This window comes from Echeneis naucrates, chromosome 6 (genome assembly GCF_900963305.1).
Source record: "Echeneis naucrates chromosome 6, fEcheNa1.1, whole genome shotgun sequence".
Taxonomy (NCBI): Eukaryota; Metazoa; Chordata; class Actinopteri; order Carangiformes; family Echeneidae; genus Echeneis; species Echeneis naucrates.
In genome coordinates this window covers 8,803,061-8,822,949 of record NC_042516.1, presented here as the reverse complement: position 1 = coordinate 8,822,949, position 19,889 = coordinate 8,803,061, and the positions used below count along the sequence as shown (strand labels likewise).

The 19,889-nt window shown below is 42.3% G+C and overlaps 1 protein-coding gene across 3 annotated transcripts in view; it reads right to left on the bottom strand.

Moving 5' to 3' along the window:
* The window catches only part of LOC115045555 (RNA-binding motif, single-stranded-interacting protein 3), a 107,377-nt gene extending 88,266 nt beyond the window's left edge, over positions 1 to 19,111 (bottom strand). Inside the window, exon 1 of one of the 3 annotated variants that reach the window (XM_029505305.1) lies at positions 17,698 to 19,111. In XM_029505305.1, the coding sequence (XP_029361165.1) occupies positions 17,698 to 17,775 (78 nt within the window). In that variant the 5' untranslated portion in view covers positions 17,776 to 19,111. Of the gene's footprint in view, positions 1 to 10,157; positions 10,281 to 17,697 lie in introns of those variants that run through there. The other 2 variants (XM_029505304.1, XM_029505307.1) reach the window with 2 other exon arrangements.
* Positions 19,112 to 19,889: the final 778 nt, after the last annotated feature.

Genomic DNA, 19,889 nt, shown 5'->3' with positions numbered 1-19,889 from the left:
ATTGTACCATGAAATGTCACAGCACATTAGCTACAAGAGGGATTACCCTTCCTTGAAAGTAAAACAGGGAGGGAGGGAGCCATTGAAGAAAGATAGAGAAGCAGAAGGAGAAGCGTTATACGCAGGGAGCCTGTGGGAATGTGTACGTGAACATACGTGGATGTGGACTAGTTCATGCTCTCTTACCTGTAATTCTTTTTGTCTATCCTCAGTAACTATTTGCCTAAATATATTAGCTTCCCTTTCACTCTTCTGTTCTCATTCTCTTCCCCTCTCTTCCAGTGAGAGGAAGAGCCACTGGTCATGATAATCTCTGGATGATCTTGATTTGGCTATGTTTATGAATTATGTACACACGCACTTGCACACACACACACACACACACTTATCTATGGCTGGGAAGTTGAGCTGGGTTGGCAGCCTGAGACCAACAGCTTGTGGCTGTAGCACGGAAGAAAGCAAGAGTCTGTCTCTGTTGCTCTGTCTCTGTTTTCCTTTCCACTCTTGTCGGCCCCCCGTTTCCTCTCTGTTTGTCACTCAATCTGTGATTCAGCTGGACTTCCTGTCTCTGAGAGACTGTTGTAAAGACTGTATGATTGGAAACATAAGGTCTTGACTCCATTTTCACACTTGCTATGTTGTGTATCTTTCTACCATATTATTTTTACATTTTTGCAATTTCTAATATGCATAACCTTCCTTGGGCTACAAACCATAAATATGCAGTGATGAAAAGTCTAATATTAGGGAGTGAGTGGAGGATATACAATATGATCCAGAATGTGAAAGTGACGTATGGATTTGAAGAAGTGAAATTTGTTGGTAAACAAAAGCAGCTGACTCTGCCGGTGCCACTTGAATGAGAAGGGCTATTCCTCCAACTTACAGGGAGCTCTTTGATCCAAATAAGGCTTCTCTAAACTTGTTGTATAAGCTTTTCATATTTTCTCTTTCTCCCTTTCTCCACTTTTCTTTGCCTTATCTTGCTTTATCCTCACCTTTATTGCATTCACTTCTCCTGTGCTGCTGTGTTTTAACTTTGTTGACCTAGCTGAGCAAACCTTGGATCCGCAAACCATCAGATACCTTCTCCGCTCCCACTCCTGTAACCAACACCACCTGGGCCTGCTCCACTTTAGTGTCTTTGTGAATATAAACTTCGCAGTGTCATTACATAATGTACATCATACTGTGGTGTACGTACACACACACACACACACACACGCACCTTCCCTCTTGTGCATATGCAGTGCTGCTGCATGTCCGTGCGAACGATACACCTACATATAGCCTTGTGTAGCAACGTAGTACACTGAATATGCTAGTTGTGGTTGCATGATCCTCAGTTTTTCTATTTCCTCCAAAATCTGTCACTCCTTTTGAAAGGCCAAGCGCACCCACCCAAACTTATTTCAGAATCCGATTTGTTTCTGGCCAGTACACAGTCAAAGCGGCCCATAACAGCTGATACCTCTTACGGGATTGCATTGACTTTTGAAAATAAGCCTTTGGATAAACTTGATGACGTGCAATAATAAGATGGTTGGTTTCAGTTTCACCTCTGTCTGCAGAGCATTTAATCTGCCGCGGTGCTTCTGAGATGAAGCGTCAAATTTAGTCATCAGTATGATCGCTTCCAATGCTGGTGAGAAACTGCAAGCAATTTCAGCATCTGTTAAAACTGTCAGACGGAAAGTAATACAATCAGGTTGCATCTGTGTACTCCACAGAACAAAAGGTAATCTGTAGTTATTCTGTGCCTTGCATGCAGGTGGGCCTCGCGGCGTACATGATGTGAGTGTCCCACACGTCATTGATTTCTTCATGAGAGAGACAGGGAGGACTAAGAGAGACCTCAGCTGAGAGGATAATTCTAGGGTAGGTATTGGTAAGAGTGCTACAGTCAGTATTTTCTGTCACAGCGGTGCGCTGAATGCCCCTCCTGTTGTACTCAGAGCCCCCACTGCATCTAATCTACGACTTGGCAGTTGCTGTGTGTGCGTTTGCATGTGTGCATGAATTTAATGCTCACAGTACATCTCAGTGGCGCCTGCATGTATGTTCCGAGATTTTACAGCCACTATTAAGTGACATCTGAGTGTGTCGCAGTGTGATGTTAGTTGTAGAAGACATGAATTAATGATGAAGGATTTTATTAGATGGGAGGGAAGGGTGGATTCAGGATATACTTAAGGATTAGATATATGGGCGTGTAATAAATCTATTGCAATAACAATGCATAAGGAGAGTATATACCTATTTATTTTTAACTGTGTGTATCCGCTCCTGCATATATTAATTATATTAAATTAGGGATTAGGGATAATTCCTGGCCGCTAACCGTTTGAATGCATCTTTAACGATGCATTGTTTCTGATTTTCCCTGAAATAGAAATTAAATACTCAGTTGAGAGGACAAAACAAGACACCTGCAGCCCGAAGAAATATAGAAAACATAAGACCAAATAATATAGTGATGTTAGTATTAGGATGGTTTGGGAAATCCAGCACAGCTCAACCAACCTCAGTGCTGGAATTAGTGAGCCACCTGTGAGTCATAGGTTTTCCCCAAAACAGCATAATGGCAGCAGGAACCATCAGAAACAGCTGCTAACCCAAAGAACAATATCAAGTTTTATGAGACAGCCTTCTTCAAGAACTGCACAGTACGCCGTAGTATACATTACAGGAAGAACATCCTCTTAATGTATTTTAATTCAAAATGGCATCGATGAGCATAGACGCTTGTGCACATGTGCAAACTAAGAATATAAATGCACACAACAGCTATGCATTGTTTATACAGGTAAACAAGTGAGCGTGGGCGTACGAACATCCAGACATTTATGCACATCGGGATACAGCCTTGTGGTGATTTCATTTTTCATACAGGATGTTACATACATCAATGGAAAATACAGACTGCGCTGTAGCAAATGTCGCAGAAAAATATCTCTGTCTCCTTGTTTGGTTCAGCAGAATGATGGCACCGAGGGTGAAGATTCAGAGGCCAACAGAGGCCAAAACATGCATTATTATGAGCTATTATTAAGCGGTGGCTTCGGTTAACTCTCAGCTTGCTGTTGCTAAAATGTGACAGCCTGGGGACTTATGTCCATTCAGCAGCATTTTGAGCAGTGTTTTGTTTACACTTCATCAATTACAGGCCACCCCGTATTAGCCTGTAAATGTTGGCTAAAGAGCAGTGGCTTACATATTCAATATTTCAGTATTTGAAAAAGCAAGAGGAAAATTACTTGCCAAATTCTGCAAGCTGTGCTACCAGTTCGGAAGCTGTTATGTTGTCTGTTCAAGTTAAATCACACACACCTCATACATTTGAAATCACCTTCAGTGTTATTTTTACCCTCATCTGTCAGTCTCATACACAGAGAAAGCCTAATGTGAAAAGACAGCTCTGCCAGCATCTTAGCCAATGAACTATTATTACTGGAGCCTACCTTGACTTTAAAGAGAGAGGTGTCTGGGCGTAGGAGCTTGAATATGCAGTAATTCAACTTCCTACTGGCAGAAACTTCAAGGTTATAAGTACGTTAAAAGACATCAAGATGAAAAAAAAAAAAAAAAACTGTAGCAACGTCTGTAATCTATTCCCATCTCCGCAGTGAGATAAAAAAAAATCTCAGACACTCAGTAGGAGTTTTGCAGACATTTCAGAGCAGTGATTAGTGTTCCCAGTACTGTTATAGCGGCTACGTTAGCTCTGCTAATCTGCTGCTTTATTGTGCAGCTGCGCCAATATCAGCAACAGACTAACTGCATCCAACAGTTGTACACACAAAGCCCGTTTGAACATCCTCAGCGTTGTCACACAAGTACAAACACACACACACTCAGTGCAAAGTGCAGTGAAAGGCCATGCGGTGCAGCACGCCTCAGTAGTGTGTGCCAGCCTAATCTAGTCAGGCCTTTTATCCCATCTCCTCCCTCAACTTCCACTTAAATCAACACTTCACTGAGAGCTACAAAGCTAGTTTGCACCCTCCACACACACGTGCACACACTTTACTTCTCCTCCTTTGCTGTTCATCTCTGTTTATGTCTCACTTTGGCGCTCTCACCCCATCTCTTCTGTGTCTCAGGCACAAGCAGAAACACACACCTCGCGCACGCACTCCGGGACACGCATGTGCTCACACACACACACACATGGACGGCCACGCACGGAAAACATACTTGCACAGCGCACACATTTTCACACAAATTTGAAAAAAGGCTGGTCGTCTCTGAGGAGAGTCGGTAGTGTGAATGAATAGAAACTGAATGTGGCTTAACAATCTGTGCCCAGTCAGCTGCGTTGGCCACTGCCCAGACTGAGACTTGGTACCCCAGAAAATAATTATCCACTGAACAAAAGCAGGACTATTCTGGCTGCCATTATAGAAGTCTTCCTGAACTCCATCTACACTGATTCAGTCAGCAAATCCTCATACCTGGAAAACCACAAAGGCCACTCTTTAGTTATACCACTGCCTTACAAATACAACACCCAACTTCTTGGTTAAGGCTGTGGGAATATTTTTATGATGTAGAGAACAGGAAGAAGGATGACATGGGCCTTTAATCAGGAAAATTGAATCACAGCTCATTTTATGCTCTTGTTTTTTAAGTGAGCACAGCCTTAAAGTAGTAGTGTTGAACTTCAGCCCTGCTGCGCCACATCAGGCAACTCAATGCTGAACAAATGCTTTTTGGGTTTGTTTTGTTTATACAATTTGGTGTCTTTATTCATTAATGTCAAGCCGTCATGACACAAATACCGGACCGGTCTGCCAAAGGACAACACAAGATGGTGATTTGGTTTTATCCTATCTTTAGAAGATCACTGGCACATGACTCAGCATGCATACAACCTCATACGCCAACAGCAGAAAATACAAACAGCTTACTTTCAAGAGTCATTACTGACCGTTCACTTTGGACGTGCTCCCTGCAATCAGCCAAAGCCTGCGTTTGGACTGCCTGAAACAAACACGCCCGTGCCCAAGATCACACACACACACACACACACACACATATGCACACGCAGTTACGTAGACTATTCCGATAAACGCGAGTTACAAAAAGTAATTTCACTGGGGCCCAACAAAAGGAGTGTTTTCACAAGATAATCCCCAGATGGGACTACAGGGGATCACTGTATGTGTGCGCGTCTGTGTGTGTGTTTGTCCCTACGTACCAGAACCCTGCCGAGTGGGTGTCTACGATTGCATGTTTTTACTTGTGCAATTGTGTGTGTGTGTGTGTCTGTGTGCTTGTGTGTGCTTGTGGGGATGGGTGGGTGGGGAGTGTCAAGCTGAGCAGGGAGGGTTTTATTCAGGATTTCATTAGCAGGGAATAGGAGATGTTTGGCCTGGTCAGCCACCTCTGGCTCAGGGACAAGAGTTTGTCTGTAACAGCTAAACTGCCTGTGAGGGCAAACACTGTGGCAGTTTAACTGTGTTTCTGTACTAACACAGTTCCCCTCAGACTGAGAGAAAAAGCAGCAGAGGTTGAGCTCTAGAGTTTATTCACACTTGGAGATGTCCTGCAGTGCCACTGGATACAAAAATAAATAAATAAAAAGCTTCTTGTGTGCACTTTAAAGTCACACAGATTTGAGCACTGTCACATAGCAGTATTGAGGAGAGGGCAGTGTGTGTGTGTGTGTGCATGTATGTATGTACAAAGGCTGAATATTTTCCTGAGGTGTGGAAATAATATATTATTCTTTTCAAGAGAAACGATAATTTAATTCACATTTCTCTTAGTAGTCTTTCATGTAAACTATTTGATAGAATCATAAATGATAGAATACAACTCTTTCTTGCATAAACAAAAAAATACACTTGTTAAATATCAATGATGGAGAATCTTGATCTTTTTCGCACATCCTCTTACCAGGTTATCGTGGTAGTTATCGTGGTTCTACTGGAAATTATGAGAGCTTTTTTAGTACAGAGCTGCAGTGGCACCGAAAAGATGTGCACGTGGAGCCATTTGAGGGAAAAGGCACGGGACCATCAGTAGTTCAGCATGTTTTGGGGCTGAAGGTTTGCCAAATGTTCTTCCCATTTTCTCATTAGATTGCAAATTTTGCAATTGGCTCATCATTTTTATATGGTTTGATAGCAGCCGCTTCCTATCAGTAAATACAAAAATGTTTCACACAAACAAGCACATGCATTCAAACGCATACACGAGCACAGAAACATAAAATCCCGGAGTCCTGCCGTTATTTGGCCTGGAAAAGAAATCCCTGTAAATACGCAGATCTTATTTTATGGACTTGACTATGATGTGTGCTTTAAGTTTTCCCATAAGAGATAGCAGAGAAGATATGTGTAAAATGACGAACTCTATATGCTGATCCAAAAAGAGCTTCAGGTAGATTTATGAGGGGCTAACAGGAGGCTTTAATGTACGTTCTGACATGCAGTTCAGCACAAAACATATTGCTCATCATCACAACAGTAGATATATGTATTAAATACAAATTTAAATAAATATCTATCCTTTAATCATATTTTTAGCTTTAACAGTGCTGACACTCCTTTACTTACCTCGTGAGGGTGAAATACTGGAACGTTTCACCTTTATTTATTCATAAATATGAGACTTTCTTTCAAGCTAAATTCTTATCGTCCAAAGTGGCATGATATTTCTGTCTGTATTTGAGTCGGACTGTATTTAGATAGTGTCAAACTTGAGTTTGCAATAGAAAATGCCAACAGATGTCCAAACAACTTTAATGTGGGTGTGAAATATAATGTTTGTACTGCACAGACGGATACTACCACCACTACAGACTCCAATTCATTGCTGTTTCCTCACCCATCTTATATTTACTGAGGCAACGCATGGCCTATAAACTGGCATAGGAAAAAATAGATTTGCGGTTCAATTTCACTGGTGATTACAGCGAATCTAAAGAAACTCTTTGAGGACTATTTCCATTATACCAAGCAAAAGAAAACCAGTGGAGTCTATTTCATGTCTTCCTCACTAACTCTATGCTACTGGTATCACTGGCCTTTATGCTCTCCTTTTTCCATAAATGGCAGCACTAACCATCTCCGCCTCTTTGGAGAATGTCAAAAGGCCTTCTGTGAAATGCAGGGAGACTAAAAGCAAACTGATAAAAGACAGAATTACTGGAAAGAGGTTAGAGATCACAGGTTGATTTCAACATAAGCTGTGTCAAGGTATTCAGGTGGGGGAATTCCCCTTTAACACGTCTCACCTGCACTGCCTGGAGACAAGAGTAGACAAAGTAAGAGTTACAAGAAGAGTGAGAGTGATAAAGGAATAAAGAGCGCAGACAGAAAGCGAGAGAGAGAAAGAAAGGGAGGGAAACAACAGCTAAGTAGGAAAAGGAATAACATATGGAAGAAAATCCCTCAGGCCATTCTTTCAATTATCTCTCCGATCCCTGGTGTAGGGATCACTCGCCCGCCAACACACAAACTCTCACACCTCGCCCCATCACACACTCTCACCCGGGAGTTAACAGAGTGAATGAAAAACAAGAAAGAGAACTGCTTCAATCGACTCCCCACATCAATGCTAATAATGACGTATTGCACTTAAAGTCCTTAATGCATGCAAACACAGGCCAAGTACTGTAGATGAATATGTTGTCATCAAATATGTTTTTCATCCATGGACACAAAGTGCTGTCATTTTTCTCGTCTACATTCTAATAAAGCTCATGAATGAAATCCAGATGTGCACAACACAGTATTTTTATTCGTACAACAAATGACAGATCAGCTTTATAGATTCTTTTGTTCTATAAAAAAAAAAAAAAAAAAAAGCTCTGAATATTATAATAATAACTTTAAAATGAATGAATAAATGTGCATGAGAAATGATGGGCTAATTAAATTCAAAATTCATTAGAGATAATTAAGTAGCTGTCATCACGTCTGAACTACATATGTCATGCAATTTAGCAGTTTAATGGAAAATATAATTTTATTCATCAAGAAACAAAGGAAGCATCCTAATTATGTGTACTGCTTCGGTGTGTGTGTCAGTTACACCTGTAGCCTGTGTGCCTGTACTGTAGCGGCCAGTGTGATTAATAAGATCAATATTCTCTCATTTGTAGAGCAAAGGTTCACCCATGTAACCTGCTCACATTCTATATAAACACCTTGACATGGAGACATTAGGGGTCAACAAGCTAAGTGTTTAACAACTCCCCCTTATTAATAATATTGATCATTTTTATTTATAGCACCAGAAAATACTGTGGAATGTTAAAATCTTAGGTCCACTATTGCATTTCATAATGTATGGCAACCCGATTAAATCTCTACATTTCATCTTGCCAGGAAATTGTGTGGTTACTGTATATTTGTATATATAATCCCAATCATGCAAAAAATGGCTAGTGTTTGGAAAACGTGAACAAAATCTCCTATCCTGAGAAAGTAGATCAGCACCATGGCCAGGGGCCATACCCTCTGCACCCCACTACACATCCAGTACATATGAGGGCACGCACACACTTAAAACAGTGAACTGCTCGAGGTTGAGCTCTAACAAAGTCTTTGTCGGACACTTAACATGATGTCCTAAAAGCCGGCACAGATCTCGAGGAATAGTGACATTTTCTTTTTCAAGCACACGCCGTTTCACTTGCTGTTTGTTTTAAGTAAACTTAGCTCTACACATGATTTGCCAAAACCTCTGCGCACATATTGGAATATTTGCTGCCAAACAATATTAGATCATTGGAAAACAGCTTTATTATTTTTTAACATACAATGATAGTAGTAATAATAATATATATATTTTTGTGTGTGTGGGGGGTACCTTAAATCATAATTATCCTCTTTGTGCATTTAAGTCTTGATAGTATTGCAAGAAAGGTGCACAGGTGTTTGTGGTTTTCCTGACTGCATGTTTAATTTTCTCTAGTTTCAGAAAGTACACAGTGTCCTTTATCTACCTTGTTAAACTGGGCGGAGATTGTTTCTACCAGCAGAGTAGAATAATCCCTCTTGCAATCTGAGTTGTAAAAAGCTACGACTTCTCGGACCTTCCTAGTGATATGCAATTTAGTGGCAATGCACCGAATATGGCACAGATGAGATTGGGAGAGATTACCGTTCCATAAATCTTTGAATAGACTTCAAAAATGTTGAGCCAGAATGTGTGGAGTCGTGGGCAAGACCAGAGCACATGAATACGTCCTGCAGGTTTGCCTCTACATCAAGGACATCAGTGGTCTGTGTTGGAGTATATTTTCGCCAATCTCACATTTAGGGTTAGGGTTAGGGCACACAGCCCTATCTAAGGCTGAATCAAACCAGGACGTGCACATGGGGAAGATTGACGAATTAGTCTAAGAGATTTACTCTATATATCATCACTTAATTCATCACCAGAGTCAATTTCCCACTGACTCCTAATTTCGTCAAGTGAGGGTGGAGAGATGTAAATAAATGTATTTAAAGTTGATATTAACCTTCTGCTGACTGAAGAGAATGAAAGGATACGGTTTACAATATCATCCTTTGGTAGGTTTGGAAAAGAACTGAAGGATATTCGGATAAAGTGTCTAATTTCTATCTGAAGAAGCCGTTTCTTGGCAAATCAAACATTTGTGATAATTTCAAAAACGAGGTGAACTTGTCCTCCACAAAGAGATCCCAAAAAAATTCAATGCCCTTATTACGCCACGTGAGAAATGAGGTGGCAGAAGGTTGTTGCTTCCCCCAATGGGAGAGCTCACAGGGGACACATTTAGTTCAAAATGTTGTCCAAGTTGCCACCATATTTTGTTAGAGTGGTGGACAGTGACATTAGGCCACTGTTTGACCTTTTAGAGGTTGAGCAGTTAGAAAAGAGCTCAGGTGGAATTGGCTGGAGGCCTGTTTGATTTGAACCCAAGTCTACTTGATTTGGATAATCTATCCCAGTGTAAGATCTTCTGTATATTACATGCCCAGTAATAATACATAAAGACAGGGAGGGCGAGGCCTGCAAGCTTCTTTGGCTGTTGGAGGGCAGCTGTTTTAATGACGTCTTTTCAATTTCCAGACAAAAAAGGAAATCGCTCTTTTTAATAGTGTGAAAAAGGATTTTTTTTTTTTTAATCAAGATAGAGATATTTTGAAATAGATAAATTTAGGTAGAATATTCACCCTGCCGGCTGTCGATAGAGGAAGGTCTTTCCATCTTGCCATATCCTGCTTGCATTTCTCGGAATAAAACTCAAAAAGTTTTTTGTAAAAGGTGAATGATGGTTGAGATTCATTTCTACTCCGAGATATTTAAAGGAACTGCTCAGCAGTTTGAATGGGAATAAAGAAAGAGATGAAGATACACTGTCTTGTCTCAGAGGGAACGTAACACTCTGACCCATACTAATTTTGTAAACTGTCAATTTTCCAAACCTTTCCAATCCAGTCCAGGATATGGGGGATTGAGTTGTTGGGTCCTGAAATGTGCAGTACAAGGTCGTCAGCATAATGCACCTTGTGGGACAGCCCCCCATGCTTGGGGGGAGGGGTGGCTTGCACTGTCTTAGGGCAATGGTCAGGGGTTCAATGGCAATATGAAAAATAAGAGGTGACAGAAGGCATCCCTGGGGCATTCCTCTTCTGAGATCAAGGTATTGAGATTGTTGTGAGTTTTTTATCACTGCTGCCATGGGATTGTAGTAAAGCAAGCTTCTTATATTTAAGTCCAGTTTGACCTGGGAAAATAATTTGTGGTAAAATATTTTCTAATCTAGTGGAAACTATTTTTAATATATGTTTAGGAGGGATACTAGTCGATATGAGCCGCATGAGAGTGAGAGAGGATCTTTGCCTTGTTTTGGCAAAACAGTTATTGCTGCTTAACATGAGGATGTAGGGAGGCGACCATCTGCAAGTGATTCATTAAACATTGCCTGGAGAAGTGGGCACAGTTCGGTGGCATATTTCTTGTAAAATTCTGAACTGTAACCAAGTAGTGTTTATGGGTGATGAATAGTGCGCGGGGGGTCGTCAAGTCTGCATCTCTGGATGGTGCCTCGTTTTCCTCTGTCCACCGATGGCACAGGAAATACATCAGAGCCGACTAACTCCATCGGACAGGCTTCAGTAAGGGTAATGGGATGTGCATCTTCAGCCCTCTGTGATCTTCCTGCGATGCGGATGTTGTTTTCGTCATGACCTATTTTCTAAATCATCTACCTCAAGCTTTAGGGTTTCATTTTCTCTGGTTAGGTCATGCAGGTATATTCAACAGCCGTAAGTCTAGCTGAATGCCATTCAGGGAGGCTTCCATATGTGGAATATTTTCATCGTGCCAGTCAGTTATGGCCCGGTTGGCAGCTAGTTGGGCTGATAGTTTGGCAATTATTCTCTCCTCCATGCCCAGCAGCAGCGTTTCCATATCAGCATGGGTTAAGCCGGCATCACCATCACCACCCCTGGAGCGCTCATGCTTACAGCTGGCATTAAGTCAGGGCACGCTTTCACCATGGCTCGTCACTTCGCTCGGCCCATCTTGAGCTGGATTTTGGTTGGGTTTAGGTTTTACCATTGTCACAGAGGTGTTGGTTGAAGTTGCAGTAGTTAGTGTTGGATTTTGTGAGAGTTTGACTGGGATTACAACAGAACTCTCCCGGCTTGCTGCCTACACCGTCATGAGGAAAACCAGAAGTCTTGATCATTGGACATTTTATAGAGGAAGCGTTGGGGACTATCGGAGCCCTCAGTAATTTCCGTTGTGTAGCTGTTTGAGGTAGAGGGCTCTGACAGGAGCTTTTAAGAGGCAGGGAATCCATTAGACAAGGGTCGCTACAAAGTGGCCAACTATTAAAAATGCAGCAGCACCATTATTCCCTGACCCAGCCAACAACTCTGTCTTCTTCACTCTATCACTCTTTATTTGCCTTTGGATCGCTCTGCCTCACTTTCGTCTTGTTCTACTTCTTCTTCCGATTTCTTTTCTCTTCAGCCATCTGTTCTCTTTTTGCTATTTTGCAATGTACTCACATCTCTTTTTCTCCTCTATCCTTCTTTATTCCTCCCTACTCTGCATATTTTTTGATTACAAAACTGTCAATGGTGAACCGCTGTCACCCCTCTGTGCATACGCCGACCCCGTTGTTGCCTGCTATTTTACATGGCAAGGCGCTGGTCAACTTCAACTACTGTACTGGGACAAGAATAGAACAGCCCACAGAGAATAATAAATGGACATATATGGGTGGTTAGGAGAGCCCCTTTTAAGCAGTAAAAACTAACCATGCCCAGCAAACTGAACAGATGGTAGGAGAGAGGGAGTGAGAGAGCCCAGAACACAGTGGGAGAGAGGCAGGAAAAGAGAGGGAGAGGCAGAGAAAAAGCAGGCAGAGTATTGGATAGGGCATTAGAAGAAGGCAACATAAGGCCCCTCTCTATTCTCTCTATTGGCATATGACGCTATCAAGAGCAGAGCTGCCATCCAAACACAATAGCTGGGTCTTAAACAAGAACATGATAATATTGTTGGTTGTAAAACTACAACCGGTGTAGGGAGGCAGATGTGTGAGGAGAAAGAGGACCTGAGCAGAATGCATGCTGGGCTATAGAGCCTATAACCTCTGTTTACTTTGCATAGTACACACACACACACACACACACACACACACACACACACACACTATTCAGTTCCTGTATGTGAGCTGCATAATTTATGGTCACTATTTCTGCTAAGGCTTGGTACTTAATGTTTGACAGGAGGAGGAAAAAAAGCTTAGAAGGAAACAAGGAAGGAAGTTGTGTGAAAGGCAGAATTGAATAAAAAGATCATTGGATGAGTTAATCAATTATTTTGCTGTTCTTTGTGTTTAGACATGCGTTATCTCCGTGTTGTGTGTGTCGCTCTCAGCCCCACTGCCTTCATGATGTTTACTTATCACAGCAAAGCCAACCACGGACCACATTTATCTATCCTGTAATAGAGAGTAATTGAATGTGAAAAGCTCATTTTTGAAGGGATGGAATATTCTATTTAGATGTCCGGGCGTGACCGCATGTGTCATTACTTTGATATCAGCTGAATGCTGTTTCTCATTACCCTAATTAAAGCTCCTTGTGTGCCGCTGAGCATATTAGCACACTGATCTGCAGCAAACTACTGATCGCCTGGTTGATAATGCTTTTTTTTTTTTTTTCATATCCTGCGTTCACTGATTATGATCACAGATTCCCATCCACAGTCAATCATCATCAAAAGCTGAAATCATTTTATTTATTTTGATATTGGATGGTACACTATACGCGAGTTCACCCAAAAGAATGTCTAGAGACGTGAAATTACGTGCAAAGCCAAAGCTGAGCAAATGTTTGAGATAGAGGAATAAGAGGAAGATAAGACAAAGTCATAGGATCACTTTCTTTTACTATTTCACCAAAAGATAAGCAGAGTGTTTGACTTAACTAAGGAGGAGCCTAGGAGACTAAATTCAGAAAAATCCAGCTTCACATATATGTCATGAATGTCACCTTCTCAAAAAGGCCAGATTTTTGTCATTGCTGTGATGACACATTTCACCTGAACTACAGGAAAATGTTCAATGTCAAAGCAACAATCACGGTCTACAGTGATTTGTTTGCACTTTGGCTTGGTCCGATTAGACGTTTCACAGTATGTATTTGCGGCTAAGTGAAAGAGAAATGCTTCAGTAGATTATTCAATCATGCCTTCTAAGCAACAGAGTGGGCATCAGCAATATGCCAGCTGAAACCGGCTGACAGGGGCAATTAAGAAAACCCCAAACATTGCCTGTGTTTTAGTATGATAGATTGGAGCCATAGCTTGTCCCTCCAGCTACACCTTCTGGTTAAGTTCTAACAAATCACACAGAGGACATAACAATGCAGCTGTGCCTGAACGGAAACGCTTCCCGTGATCCTCTCCAAACCTCTTACATCCATGATTAAGGACCACAGGGCTGACATGAGAGGGCACGCTGTTCCCTTCCCCCTGCTAATGTACACTAACTGTACCTATGGCCCATTATGGAGGCAAAGCAAGAGCAATTCTCTGTTTAATAGCCTCACATTTATACACACTCTGTCATCTGCCTAAGTATTGTTAGTTTAAGATAACTGCTAACATAACTGCTTTTCTGTGAAGGTTGCGCCGCTGTGGGGTAAAGACCGGTCACGGTAAAGCAGAGATGGCAGCAAAAATACACACACACACACACACACACACACGAGTGATTTCAACAGGAGAGCCTCAAGTCTCGAATTAAGATCAATAAAGGCCATCTATATCTCTAATCAGATCAGTGAGCGAGAGAGAGAGGAGGAGGGAGAGAGAGAGAAAGACGGAAGTTCTGAAACACAAAATAAATATGGCTTCTGATTCTTTGTCTGCTTTTGTCCATTGTTCACAAAGAGCATGGAAAACACCTGCACATCTTCATTCACACACACACACACACACACATCAGAGAGCAGCACAGGCAGATCAAACACTGGGCTGTTGTCAAAGTCCATATAGATGTGTAACTGAGTTATTCTATGGGGGCCCCAACACACACACACACACACACACACACAATCGTTCCTGTGGGACTTACAGAGCTTTAATGACAGCAAGCTGCACTAAGAAGAGGTCAGGCAGGGAAGCCAGTGTTCAGAGGCCACTACCATGCAGTCTGGCACTTACATTACCTCACACAGCATACCTCTCCCACACACTTAGACATGAGCAGATCAATTCAGTTCGCATTCACACATGAACTGATGGATAAAGTTACAAGTTCATGTACATTCACAGGTACACAACTGACATACAGATGCTGGTTTTATTCATATGAGGATGTCGATGCGAAACTCACACACACAGACATGTTTGCAGGCACAGCCGAGAGGGAACACTGGGTGGAAGGTAGGATCCAATTTGATTTGACCTTGACAGCACAGAGGGAGGCAGAGAGGGAGGGAATGAAGTGATGGTCTCGGCCAGATGCCTGTTGCAGATACTTGAGAAAAATGAGATGACCTTGAACTGATAGGGATAAATCATACAAGAGAGCAGTGTGACTCTGTGACATCTGTATGCATAAAATAGCGTGACAGACGTGCATCAAATATTGAAGTCAATCTTATGTGCATACACGTGCATGTGGCATGATATCTAGTGTATAAAACTAAAATCACGAATCTCTCTGCGTGCGCCTGCATCCAGTGACGGCTGATGAGAAGTGCTGCTTGTTTAGAGTTGCTGGGGCTGGAAGTCTTTTCAGTTCATCAACAGTTTCTATTAAGTGTAATCCGACAGTGTTAATGCCAAATAATGATTATGATGAAAATGTCATCACAGCCAGGCTGTCAAAATTTCTTTTTACAAACAAAAATTTAATTTGTAACGATCTATTCATTGATATTTTAATGTTTCAGTGTTGAGGGAGTTTTTATTTTTTTTTTTTTTTTTAAGAAGAAAAACAGTATGGCTGACAGACAATTATCATAAATTTTGAAGTTTTTATTTTATTTGGCGGAGATTTAAAAACAGCTCACTGTACATTATCCAGCTGCAGACATACATTTCCTCTTACAGATTAGCTAACAAAAGGCATGCTTATCATTGCAGATGTTGTTTATTGCAGCCAAATCACAGATGTGCATTAACAAACTGTTCCCAGCTTCTGTTTGTTCATCTTGAGCACATTCTTAAAAACATCAGACAGCTCCCATATGTGAATGTGTGCAGCTCTCAGATCAGCAGATAAGTGGGTAGTGTTGACATGCTGCAAACACAATCTGCAAATGTATCCCGTCAGTAACTGCAACTATTTATTTTGTTTTCTAAGCTAAAGCTGAAGCACTGCAACATCAAACTTGCTTCGTTTTTTACATAATAAAATGCTTAAGTCGGTGCTTCACTGAGCTGGGTTATTTTGATCAGTATCAGTTTTATTAAAGCAGATAAAATTCCAAACCCTTGTCTATTGTTCACTATCACCACCAGCTCTCATATTTGCAGTAACTGCTTTAAACTGACATTAGCCTCAACTCGTGCCAGTGAAGCGTGTGTTATAAGAAGTTAACAAGCAGTGAAAATGTCTTCAATGTGGAAACATTTTCAATTGGAAAGCATGAAAGGAGCCTAACATCCACTTTTAATCTTTCCTTTGTTCTCTTTGCAGGGCGGCAGCAACAGCTTCTTTTAACATGACAAATTGGATATCGTAACATTTTTAATTGTGATTGTCCATCCAATTTTATTTTCAGACGAGTCTGTCTTTTTGGTCAGTAGTTTTGCGATCACAAGAGACTACTTTTACAATTTGCTATTGTGTAAATGAGAAACATTTGAGTAAGCAGATGCAGAGCCATTGGGTTTGTCAAAGGCGTCTTCGTTTAACTAATTTGATCAAATTGGCTGCTTTGAATTTTATTTAAAAAAATCTGTCAGTTTGGAGTGTGAGGCAAAAAAATAATCATGATAAAAATAATAATAAAAAAAAAACTTGATTGAGACGGCACTACCAACGCACAAGTAGTTTCAAAGAATCCTTGACTCCTTATTCCTATGAGATGTTTTGCTGTTGGCCTGCGAGGGTATCATGCAGTCTAAGTCTAGTTCAAGGTTCACCATATTTTTATCACAGGAGCATTTTCTTACCTGCTCTTCCCACACTGTGTTCACCCAGTAGCATGATCTCTCTATTCTCTCTGCATCCCACTCCTACACTTTTATCTCTGCTTTTCCATCTATCTCTCTTGCCAACTGACATGAACACATTTACTAAATATTGCAGCAAACCTGCCAACTCCTCACACTTACTATCACATAAAAGGAAGAGAAAAAAAAAACAAATGAATCACAGCAGACAAAGAGAATGGCAGACCGGGCAATATGATGCAGGACCAATTGATCAGGCCTCAGTAATCCATTATCTTCGTCTTAGTGGTGGAGGAGGACTTGGAGAGAGAGGGTAGTTTGTGTGTGTTAGCATTTGTGCATCTGTGGGTGAATGCTATGTGTGAGAAAGAGAATTGGAACAAAACTAGTAGAACAAAGGGAAAAAAAAATTGACTCAGGTTTCTGTAATCAGATCAGCATATCAGCTTCCAAAATCCTCATCTACAACATGTTATCATGAGCTGGGGGTGGCCAGTGAATGCACAAGTAGAGGGTTGGGTGAGAGGTTGACAGAGCAGGAGAAGGACAAAGTGGGAGAGAAAGCGAGGACTCAGAGGGAAGGGTGGGCCTCGTGCCCTGAACTTGAACTTGGAGCTTGTGAGGTCAGAGAGAGGAAGATGGGGTCAAGCGCTCAGTGGATGGAAAAAGAAGAGCCCAGCTGAGTAAGACTACTATCTCTCTGCTCAGAGGCAGATAGGGGAGAGGAGGGGACTTGGTGCCATTTAACAAGCAGTGTTGTGAGGCAACATCAATGTCTATCTTCGTGCTGTTTCAAACTACATCAGTGTATGTTCTTAAGTGGGTAAAATTAGGATTTTCCCTGACTTAGCAAGACAGACGTGACCGCATGAGACATTGGAAAAAGTAATTTTGTCATCATCTGGCACAGACAGGGAAGAAAAATGAAACAGGACGCATATATAGGGGGTTAACGTAGAATGCACAATGATTTTAAGACAGTTACAAGACGAAACACCCAAACTAGCACGATGAGTCCATTTGGCTCAGAGTGATAAATTAGGTCAACCTCACTGACCATCCTACCTTAGTCTGGAGATAGTGGGGGGGGTAGTAGTAGGTGTAGTGGGGGTACATTGGCTGCTGCTCCAAACGTTTTCCCATGTAGCTGGAATCCAACTGAAGGTCCTGAAGGCTGGAGATAGAAGCTTGCAGGTGGGGTATGATCACTGAAACGGGCTGGCCTGGATTCTTCAGACAACTGCGTCCGAGAGTCGAGGATTCAGTGAGAGAACGCTCTCCTCTTACTGACGTGTGTGTGTGTGTGTGCGATAAACGGACAGAGGAAGAGATGGATAGAGGGACAGATAGTACTTGTGATATTAGTCTGTCTACTTGTCCATTCTTTTCATATGTGTGGAAGAAGAGACAGAGAGAACCTGGAGTGGCAGCAAGGAGGTAGAGGTAAAAGGAATAAATGAAAGAATATGAAGCGGCAGTACAGGAAACAATAGGTGAAATTTAACAGCAGGACAGAGAGGGGGTAACAGGAGAGGGAAGAAGAGGATGATGATGAGGAGGAGGAGGAGGAAAGAAGGAATTGATGGGATCCAGTTGCCGGTTCCTTGTACTCTCTGCTCTAAAAATCAGACTGACGCTTCTTCTCTTCTGCTGCCCTGAACATGCCCCTTCAATTTCCAGTCTCTCTCTCTCTGTCTCTCCGTTTTTCTCTCTTCCTGTGTATCCGTTTCCCTGTCTTGTTCTTCCGCTCTCTCTCTCTCTCTCTCTCTCTCACACACACACCAGATGAGACCCTGATCCCGCTGGGAGCCCGACTGTATCCTGGAGAACACACGCTGTCCTCTGGTCTATCCTCAAAAGACAGTGAATTCAGCGATGAACTCACACATGGATGTGGAGCTAGAGAGAGGAGAGGAGGAGGAGGAGGAGGAGAGAGGGTGGTCTGGAACTGAAGCTGTGACTGCCTTTTTCTCACTCTCTCTCTTACTCCCTCCCTCTTTTGTTAAGCTCTGGGAATAGATAGGTAGATATCGCTGGAGCCCGGCGTGGAGGATGAGCAGAAAGAAAAAGCCTTGGTAAAAACTCCTCTCAGACAGAAAGAAGCAGACAGCCTTATCCAGACGCGCACTCACACTGAGGAAAATCCCTTCTGATCCACAAGGTGCGTCCTTCAACTCTCTTCTATTTTCTTCTCTTCCCTTCTGCAATCCTTCCCTTTCTTCTCAGGCTCTCTCCCTGACGGCTTGCTTCCCACTTCGCCTGGCAGCCGTCACTGTGTGTGTGTGTGTGTGTGTGTGTGTGTGGTGGTGGTGGTGGTGGTGGCAGCTGTGGTATTGGAGGTGGTGTGTGCGTGTGGTATGTGTGTGTGGCTGTGGATGTAACTGAGAGGGGAGTGTGTTTGTGTGGCTGTTGCCGTCTGCTCCACTCTGAGTGCTGAGGCATAGAGGGGCTCGGCTTGAGCGCAGCTAGGCTCCTCCCTCGCTCTCTCTCTCACTCCGTCTTGCTCTCTCCATCTGTGTCTCTCACCCTCTGTGTTTTTCATGGAACTATGGAACAGTGGGAGTGGTTGGTCCTGCCCTCGTCCAAGCCCTGGGCATGTGTGTGTGGGTACTAAATAGAAACTGAGCGAAAAGGAGAGAGGGACAGGGCTGTTCTTAGAAGCAGGGAGGCGGAGCTGGGGAGGGAGTATAAAGAGCAGGAGAAGGGCTAAAGCGTGAGAAGAAGATAGACAAGAAGTAGAATTTGGAAAAGAGAGGCCCCCCTGCTGGCACTCTATTGGGACAGCAATGGCACATTTTCCATGATTAAAGGCTCTGAATTCCTTAAACTGAGCAACATATTTAAAATTTTATCAGAGCTATTTAGCCTCTCTTATGTCCCAAACACACACACAGTGACATGCACATACATGAATGGCCCTCCAAAATGCGTGGCTGACTGCACAGAGAGATGCTCGCTGAAGAGCCCAACATGTAGCGTGTATATAGTTCAGTGGTGAGGTGGCACAGTGACCCACTGACACAGTGCTGAATGTTATGTGATGTAACCAGGTTTAAGTAGTGCTCTTACATAAGCACAGTGAGCCATGCATGAAAAGGCTGCTCTGCCCTCTGACTGCAGCTGTGTGCGTATATGTGTGGTTGTGTGTGTTTGTGAAAAAGACTGGAGTTGGCAGACAATGCAAGTTCACTGCAGTGGGGAAAAAAAAATGTGCATGGTAATAAAATACAAAGACAAACTTTTCTCTAAGATACAAT